The sequence below is a fragment of the Nerophis lumbriciformis genome, linkage group LG12 (genome assembly GCF_033978685.3).
Source record: "Nerophis lumbriciformis linkage group LG12, RoL_Nlum_v2.1, whole genome shotgun sequence".
Taxonomy (NCBI): Eukaryota; Metazoa; Chordata; class Actinopteri; order Syngnathiformes; family Syngnathidae; genus Nerophis; species Nerophis lumbriciformis.
Genome location: NC_084559.2, coordinates 5,882,158 through 5,892,500, shown reverse-complemented (window position 1 = coordinate 5,892,500; position 10,343 = coordinate 5,882,158). Strand labels below are relative to the sequence as shown.

The following is a 10,343-nucleotide window of genomic DNA, read 5'->3' as shown; positions in this document are numbered from 1 at the left end:
TGTCTTCATTATAACACTTATATAAGATTTTTAAAGTCATTTTGATAGTAGGCTAATATAGATACTTACATCATGTGTTGTCTTCATTATAACACTTATATACGATTTTTAAAGTCATTTTGATAATAGGCTAATATAGATACTTACATCATGTGTTGTCTTCATTATAACACTTATATAAGACTTTTAAAGTCATTTTGATAGTAGGCTAATATAGACACTTACGTCATGTGTTGCCTTCGTTATAACACTTATTTAAGACTTTTAAAGTCATTTTGATAGTAGGCTAATATAGCTAGTATAGACACTTACATCATGTGTTGCCTTCATTATAACACTTATATAAGACTTTTAAAGTTATTTTGATAGTAGGCTAATATTGCTAATTTAGACACATGATGTGTTGCCTTCATTATAACACTTATATAAGACTTTTAAAGTCATTTTGATAGTAGGCTAATATAGCTAATATAGAAACTTACATCATGTGTTGCCTTCATTATAACACTTACATAAGACTTTTAAAGTCATTTTGATAGTAGGCTAATATAGCTAATATAGACACTTAGATCATGTGTTGCCTTCGTTATAACACTTATATAAGACTTTTAAAGACATTTTGATAGTAGGCTAATATAGCTAATATAGAAACTTACATCATGTGTTGCCTTCGTTATAACACTTACATAAGACTTTTAAAGTCATTTTGATAGTAGGCTAATATAGCTAATATAGACACTTAGATCATGTGTTGCCTTCGTTATAACACTTATATAAGACTTTTAAAGTCATTTTGATAGTAGGCTAATATTGCTAATATAGACACTTACATCATGTGTTGCCTTCGTTATAACACTTATATAAGACTTTTAAAGTAATTTTGATAGTAGTCTAATATCGCTAATATAGACACTTACATCATGTGTTGTCTTCACTATAACACTTATATAAGACTTTTAAAGTAATTTTGATAGTAGGCTAATATAGGTAATATAGACACTTACATCATGTGTTGTCTTCATTATAACACTTATATAAGACTTTTAAAGTCATTTTGATAGTAGGCCAATATCGCTAATATAGACACTTACATCATGTGTTGTCTTCATTATAACACTTATATAAGATTTTTAAAGTCATTTTGATAGTAGTCTAATATCGCTAATATAGACACTTACATCATGTGTTGTCTTCATTATAACACTTATATAAGACTCTTAAAGTAATTTTGATAGTAGGCTAATATAGATAATATAGACACTTACATCATGTGTTGCCTTCATTATAAGACTTTTAAATTAATTTTGATAGTAGGCTAATATAGATACTTACATCATGTGTTGTCTTCATTATAACACTTATATAAGACTTCAAGTTATTTTGATAGTAGGCTAACATAGATGATATAGACACTTGCATCATGTGTTGCCTTCATTATAACACTTATATAAGACTTTTAAAGTCATATTGATAGTAGGCTAATATAGCTAACATAGACACTTACATCATGTGTTGCCTTCGTTATAACACTTATACAAGACTTTTAAAGTAATTTTGATAGTAGGCTAATATAGACACTTACATCATGTGTTGCCTTCATTATAACACTTATATAAGGCTTTAGTCATTTTGATAGTAGACTAACATAGCTAATATAGACACTTACATCATGTGTTGCCTTCATTATAACACTTATATAAGGCTTTAGTCCTTTTGATAGTAGACTAACATAGCTAATCTAGACACTTACATCATGTGTTGCCTTCATTATAACACTTATAGAAGACTTTTAAAGTCATTTTGATAGTAGGAGAACATAGATGATATAGACACTTACATCATGTGTTGCCTTCATTATAACACTTATATAAGACTTTTAAAGTCATTTTGATAGTAGGCTATTATAGACACTTACAACATGTGTTGCCTTCGTTATAACACTTATATAAGCCTTTTAAAGTCATTTTGATAGTAGGCTAATATAGACACTTACGTCATGCGTTGCCTTCATTATAACACTTATATAAGACATTTAAAGTCATTTTGATAATAGGCTAATACAGACACTTACATCATGTGTTGTCTTCATTATAACACTTATATAAGATTTTTAAAGTCATTTTGATAGTAGGCTAATATAGCTAATATAGACACTTACATCATGTGTTATCTTCATTATAACACTTATAGAAGACTTTAAGTCATTTTGATAGTAGGAGAACATAGATGATATAGACACTTACATCATGTGTTGCCTTCATTATAACACTTATATAAGACTTTTAAAGTCATTTTGATAGTAGGCTATTATAGACACTTACAACATGTGTTGCCTTCGTTATAACACTTATATAAGCCTTTTAAAGTCATTTTGATAGTAGGCTAATATAGACACTTACGTCATGCGTTGCCTTCATTATAACACTTATAGAAGACTTTTAAAGTAATTTTGATAGTAGGCTAATATAGACACTTATATCATGTGTTGTCTTCATTATAACACTTATATAAGATGCTTAAAGTCATTTTGATAGTAGGCTAATATAGCTAATATAGACACTTACATCATGTGTTGTCTTCATTATAACACTTATATAAGATTTTTAAAGTCATTTTGATAGTAGGCTAATATAGATACTTACATCATGTGTTGTCTTCATTATAACACTTATATAAGACTTTTAAAGTCATTTTGATAGTAGGCTAATATAGCTAATATACGGTAGACACTTACATCATGTGTTGCCTTCATTATAACACTTATATAAGACTTTTAAAGTCATTTTGATAGTAGGCTAATATAGACACTTACATCATGTGTTGTCTTCATTATAACACTTATATAAGACTTTACATTTTTTTGCGGCTCCAGACAGATTTTCTTTTAGTATTTTTGGTCCAATATGGCTCTTTCAACATTTTGGGTTGCTGACCCCTGCCCTAGTAGAAAGTCCACACACTTTGGTCAAAGCAGCCTTTTTGATTGATTGATTGAAACTTTTATTAGTAGATTGCACAGTACAGTACATATTCCGTACAATTGACCACTAAATGGTAACACCCCAATAAGTTTTTACACTTGTTTAAGTCGGTGTCCACGTTAATCAATTCATGGTAGATGAATTGCCTTAAATACTACATCACTACATTGTCCCATGGTTTTTTGCCACTTTATTACTAATATTCTATTATCCTTGCAGTATTTTTGTATCCTTTATTGTATTCCTAAGTGTTTATCCATACAGTTGAACACATTTATTGGTCTTCTTCCCGCCAGACAACAAGGACGTGTCTGTGATGATGAGGGACATGGACGTTAACGCCATCGCCGGCACGCTGAAGTTGTATTTCCGCGAGCTGCCGGAGCCTCTTTTCACTGACGAGATGTACCCCAACTTTTCTGGAGGCGTCGGTTAGTAACTTTCAAATGCAAATTAGTCGTTTATTCCCCCTCCCTCTCCAGTCCCCTTTATCCTATGCTTACACTGTGCATTCCTCCCATGGCCTCACGTCTTTTTTACTTAATGGGGACATCGCTCTGTTTACACAGTCACCTTTAGGAGACCTCTGACGGTATGGGGACAAAAAAAAAAACAGGTCCCCTAAAGGGAAACCTTTTTAAAATGATGTTAATCATTTAAAAAGGTTTAACCATTAATAGTACTGTGATTCTGTATGGTATCCATCCTTAGTTAAAACTAATATATTTTTTCCAAAAACAAAATCTGGTTTAGTGTTCTTTAGGATGACATTTTCATACAGCATGATTATAAAACATACCTTAAAGTATGATTCACATTCAGAATGTTCTATCCTTCTATATATGGTAGTTTACAGAGACCCTAAAGGGACATGGAGGAATTTTTTTATTTTTTATAATTTAATTCTTTTTTTTTTTTTTTTGACATATATCTCGTGCGCACGAGAAACGTTTTATAAAGTTATAAAAAAAAAATGTTTTTTTTTTAGACATGTATCTCGTGCGCAAGAGAAACTTTCTCGTGCGCACGAGAAACTTTTTATAAAGTTATAAAAAAAAAATTTTTTTTGACATGTATCTCGTGCGCATGAGAAACTTTTCCTAAAGTTATAAAAAATTTAAAAAAATGTTTTTTTTAGACATGTATCTCGTGCGCACGAGAAACTTTCTCGTGCGCACGAGAAAGTTTTTATAAAGTTATAAAAAAAAAGTTTTTTTTCGACATGTATCTCGTGCGCACGAGACATTTTTATAAAGTTATAAAAAATAAAAATAAATGTTTTTTTAGACATGTATCTCGTGCGCAAGAGAAACTTTTTATAAAGTTATAAAAAAAAAAGTTTTTCTTTAGACATGTATCTCGTGCGCAAGAGAAACTTTTTATAAAGTTATAAAAAAAAAATGGTTTTTTTTAGACATGTATCTCGTGCGCAAGAGAAACTTTTTATAAAGTTATAAAAAAAAAGTTTTTCTTTAGACATGTATCTCGTGCGCACGAGAAACGTTTTATAAAGTTATAAAAAAAAATGTTTTTTTTTTAGACATGTATCTCGTGCGCACGAGAAAGTTTTTATAAAGTTATACATTTTTTTTTTTTTTTTAGACATGTATCTCGTGCGCACGAGACATTTTTATAAAGTTATAAAAAAAAAAAAAAGGTTTTTTAGACATGTATCTCGTGCGCAAGAGAAACTTTCTCGTGCGCACGAGAAACTTTTTATAAAGTTATAAAAAAAAATAGTTTTTTTTCGACATGTATCTCGTGCGCACGAGACATTTTTATAAAGTTATAAAAAAAATTAAAAAATGTTTTTTTTAAACATGTATCTCGTGCGCACGAGAAACTTTCTCGTGCGCACGAGAAACTTTTTATAAAGTTATAAAAAAAAAAGTTTTTTTTTTTAGACAAAAAAAATAAAAATTAATTTTTTAATTATTTTTTTTATAACTTTATAAGAAGTTTCTTGTGCGCACGAGATACATGACTAAAGAAAATAAAAAAATAAAAAATTTTAATAAAAAAATAAAATTCCCCCATGTCCCTTTAGGGGCTCCGTAGTAGTTGCAGACAACTTCATTACTGCTAAATAGCAGTTTTCAGTAATGTCACAGAAGATGCAGGATTTAACATTTAAGTGGTTAAACTTCCTATAAGAGGACAGCTGTAGTGCTGTATTCTGACCATGTCATATTTCATTTAAACTTTTTTTTTTTTTTTTTTTTAATGCTCCTCAGTCACGTACAAATTTGTGTGAATTATGCAAAATGATTTAAATTCGGTCCCCATGAACCATATGAACTCTTTTTCTCCAGGGTCCCCAGTAAGAATGATCAGCACATTACTTCATCAATCTAGAGATTTAAAGACGTGTATGAGCTAACTGGGCAGTGGACATTTGACCTAAAAAAAAATGTTATGCCTCCACAACCTGTAGAAAGGGTGGTCCCCACAAGTGATGATCAAAAACTTGGTCCTCATTCCAAATGATAACCAGTGTGTGTGTGTGTGTGTGTGTGTGTGTGTATGTGTGTGTGTGTGTGTGTGTGTGTGTGTGATGTCTCCCCCTGGTATATGTGACTTATGGCTAAAATGTTCCTCCAGCTCTGTGTGACACTGTGGCCAAGGAGAGCTGCATGCTCAACCTGCTGCTTTCTCTACCAGAGCCCAATCTGGTCACCTTCCTTTTCCTGCTGGACCACCTGAAAAGGTGAGATGCACCCGACATTGGCATACCGCCAATCGTGTAATTATCATTTTATCACCAACAGTAGATCGTGAAAGTATTCACAGCGCTTCACTTTTACCACAAAATGGAATAAACCTCAAAATTCTACACCATAATAAAGATTTTTTTTTTTATTTCCGCACCCTGCAAAAAAAGAGCTGAATCAATCAATTAATCAAAGTTTAATTACCGTATTTTTCGGACTATAAGTCGCTGTTTTTTTCATAGTTTGGCCGGGGGTGCGACTTATGCTCTGCAGCGACTTATGTGTGAAATTATTAACACATTAGCGTAAAATATCAAATAATATTGTTTATCTCATTCACGTAAGAGACTAGACGTATAAGATTTCATGGGATTTAGCGATTAGGAGTGACAGATTGTTTGGTAAACGTATAGCATGTTCTATATGTTATAGTTATTTGAATGACTCTTACCATAATATGTTACGTTAACATACCAGTTGGTTATTTATGCCTCATATAACGTACACTTATTCAGCCTGTTGTTCACTATTCTTTATTTCTTTTAAATTGTCTTTCATATGTCTATTCTTGGTGTTGGCTTTTATCAAATAAATGTCCCCCAAAAATGCGACTTATACTCCAGTGCGACTTATATATGTTTTTTTTCCTTCTTTATTATGCATTTTCGGCCGGTGCGACTTATACTCCGGAGCGACATATACTCCGAAAAAAGCGGTATATAGCCCTTAATCACAAATGTCTCAAAGGGCTGCACAAGCCACAACGACATCCTCGGCTCAGATCCCACACCAGGCCAAAGAAAAATAATGAGAAACCTTGGAAGTAGAGATGTCCGATAATGGCTTTTTTGCCAATATCCGATATTCCGATATTGTCCAACTCTTAATTACCAATTCCGATATCAACCGATACCGATATATACAGTCATGTAATTAACACATTATTATGCCTAATTTTGTTGTGATGCCCCGCTGGATGCATTAAACAATAAAACAAGGTTTTCCAAAATAAATCAACTCAAGTTATGGAAAAAAGTGCCAACATGGCACTGCCATATTTATTATTGAAGTCACAAAGTGCATTATTTTTTTTAACATGCCTCAAAACAGCAGCTTGGAATTTGGGACATGCTCTCCCTGAGATAATCCTGATACCCACTACAACTTTGGGAAACACTATACTTTGACTGTCACAAAGTGCTTTTTTTTTTTAAACATGCCTCAAAACAACAGCTACAAAAACAATGAAGGCACACAGCTTCAGTCCAGAGTATACTAGAAACTGGGCTCAATTTGCCCAGTTCTTAACGTATTTGTATGAGTAACAAAAATGTGCAAAAAAACAAACAAGAAAGGCACAAAAATAAAAAAACGCTTCAGTCTAGACTAGTAGAAAACACAGCCATCCTTTAAAGTGCATGGGGAAAAAAGGCACAAAACATAAATAAAACAGCTTCACTCAGTCCAGACTATTAGTCTATTTGTGCAACAGATGAAGCTCAAAGAGTGGGCTAATTCTTTTTCTCCTTGTCATCACATGTGAGAGGTAGAAAGCATCTGCAAGGGGTTCTGGGTATTTGTTCTGTTGTGTTTATGTTGTGTTACGGTGCGGATGTTCTCCCGAAATGTGTTTGTCATGCTTGTTTGGTGTGGGTTCACAGTGTGGCGCATATTTGTAACAGTGTTAAAGTTGTTTATACGGCCACCCTCAGTGTGACCTGTATGGCTGTTGACCAAGTATGTCTTGCATTCACTTGTGTGTGTGAAAAGCCGTAGATATTATGTGACTGGGCCGGCACGCAAAGGCAGTGCCTTTAAGGTTTATTGGCGCTCTTTACTTCTCCCTACGTCCGTGTACACAGCGGCGTTTTAAAAAGTCATACATTTTACTTTTTGAAACCGATACCGATAATTTCCGATATTACATTTTAAAGCATTTATCGGCCGATAATATCGGCAGTCCGATATTATCGGACATCTCTACTTGGAAGGGACCACAGATGTGGGGAGCCATTACATAGAGCGGCCAGCAGGGGATCATTTTGAATATAGACAAGTCAGCAGAACGGAGACGTCAGGATGAATTCATGTTTCAAGAGAAACCACAGTGGCAAAATGACAAGTGCAAAACATTAGTTCCACAAAACAGACATTAACCAACTCCTAACCCTTTAAAGTAATGCATGTTTTTCCGTGTAACAGAGTGTCTGAAAAGGAGTGCGTCAACAAGATGTCCCTGCACAACCTGGCCACGGTGTTCGGTCCCACTCTGCTGCGGCCTTCAGAGAAAGACAGCAAAGTCAGCATGAACGTCTCCCAGCCCATCTCCATGAACGACAGCTGGTCCCTGGAGGTCATGGCTCAGGTACGACACGTCGAGGATCCACCCGCCGGCTGGACATGTTCTCACTTCTTCTCTGGTTGCAGGTGCAAGTTCTCCTCTATTTCCTGCAGCTGGAGAACATTCCGACACCTGACAGCAAACGACAAAGCCTCCTCTTCTCCACTGAAGTATAGCGGGCGTGCGAGACAGACTTTCTTGAATGAGGTTGCAGAGTTCTGCCACCAGGCGGCGCCATCACCCCTGTGAGTCATAAACAAAGCTACTTTCTGAGCTGTGAGAGTTGACCTGCTGCAAATGTCTTTCATATATATATGACGTGATCCTTATTCTCCGCCCGTCATGGTGCACATTAGGTCCATATGCACAAGAGTCAATTGGTAACATTTGTGTAAGGATTTACCACCGTAGATGGAAGAGAGATGACACCAGAAATGTTACATAAAGTACAAACCCCGTTTCCATATGAGTTGGGAAATTGTGTTAGATGTAAATATAAACGGAATACAATGATTTGCAAATCCTTTTCAACCCATATTCAGTTGAATGCACTACAAAGACAAGATATTTGATGTTCAAACTCATAAACTTTTTTTTTTTTTGCAAATAATTAACTTAGAATTTCATGGCTGCAACACGTGCCAAAGTAGTTGGGAAAGGGCATGTTCACCACTGTGTTACATGGCCTTTCCTTTTAACAACACTCAGTAAACGTTTGGGAACTGAGGAGACACATTTTTGAAGCTTCTCAGGTGGAATTCTTTCCCATTCTTGCTTGATGTACAGCTTAAGTTGTCCAACAGTCCGGGGGTCTCCGTTGTGCTATTTTAGGCTTCATAATGCGCCACACATTTTCAATGGGAGACAGGTCTGGACTACTGGCAGGCCAGTCTAGTACCCACACTCTTTTACTATGAAGCCACGTTGATGTAACACGTGGCTTGGCATTGTCTTGCTGAAATAAGCAGGGGCGTCCATGGTGACGTTGCTTGGATGGCAACATATGTTGCTCCAAAACCTGTATGTACCTTTCAGCATTAATGGCGCCTTCACAGGTGTGTAAGTTACCCATGTCTTGGGCACTAATACACCCCCATACCATCACAGATGCTGGCTTTTCAACTTTGCGCCTATAACAATCCGGATGGTTCTTTTCCTCTTTGGTCCGGAGGACACGACGTCCACAGTTTCCAAAAACAATTTGAAATGTGGACTCGTCAGACCACAGAACACTTTTCCACTTTGTATCAGTCCATCTTAGATGAGCTCAGGCCCAGCGAAGCCAATGGCGTTTCTGGGTGTTGTTGATAAACGGTTTTCGCCTTGCATAGGAGAGTTTTAACTTGCACTTACAGATGTAGCGACCAACTGTAGTTACTGACAGTGGGTTTCTGAAGTGTTCCTGAGCCCATGTGGTGATATCCTTTACACACTGATGTCGCTTGTTGATGCAGTACAGCCTGAGGGATCAAAGGTCACGGGCTTAGCTGCTTACGTGCAGTGATTTCTCCAGATTCTCTGAACCCTTTGATGATATTACGGACCGTAGATGGTGAAATCCCTAAATTCCTTGCAATAGTTGGTTGAGAAAGGTTTTTCTTAAACCGTTCAACAATTTGCTCACGCATTTGTTGACAAAGTGGTGACCCTCGCCCCATCCTTGTTTGTGAATGACTGAGCATTTCATGGAATCTACTTTTATACCCAATCATGGCACCCACCTGTTCCCAATTTGCCTGTTCACCTGTGGGATGTTCCAAATAAGTGTTTGATGAGCATTCCTCAACTTTATCAGTATTTATTGCCACCTTTCCCAACTTCTTTGTCACGTGTTGCTGGCATCAAATTCTAAAGTTAATGATTATTTGCAAAAAAAAAAAATGTTTATGAGTTTGAACATCAAATATGTTGTCTTTGTAGTGCATTCAATTGAATATGGGTTGAAAATGATTTGCAAATCATTGTATTCCGTTTATATTTACATCTAACACAATTTCCCAACTCGTATGGAAACGGGGTTTGTATATAGGTGGAACATGTCATGGTCATTTACTTTGTTGTTGCCCAGCGTGTTCTGCTTACCAAAAGGTTGTTTGTGTTCCTGGTGGAAAAGCAGCTTTTTGTAGCCGCTATGCCCGGGGAATGAAGCAATCTTTGGGGTAGAGATGTCAGGACCTTGTGGTTTGTTCTCTTTAGTTTGATATAGATGGCTTTTTTTTCGACAGAGATGTTGCCCCTATTTTAAACAAAGGTCACCTGTAATCTGATTACAACATCCTGACATCTCTCCCCCAATTGTTGTCTCCTTCC

The 10,343-nt window shown here is 35.5% G+C and overlaps 1 protein-coding gene across 1 annotated transcript in view; it reads left to right on the top strand.

Annotated features, from left to right (window-relative positions):
- Positions 1–8,589, top strand: part of LOC140679248 (breakpoint cluster region protein-like) — a 104,127-nt gene extending 95,538 nt beyond the window's left edge. Inside the window, exons 21-24 of the mRNA XM_072914263.1 lie at positions 3,278–3,412; positions 5,583–5,688; positions 7,895–8,057; positions 8,120–8,589. Coding sequence (XP_072770364.1) covers positions 3,278–3,412; positions 5,583–5,688; positions 7,895–8,057; positions 8,120–8,209 — 494 coding nt within the window. The 3' untranslated portion in view covers positions 8,210–8,589. The remainder of the gene's footprint in view (positions 1–3,277; positions 3,413–5,582; positions 5,689–7,894; positions 8,058–8,119) is intronic.
- The last annotated feature ends 1,754 nt before the right edge of the window (positions 8,590–10,343 follow it).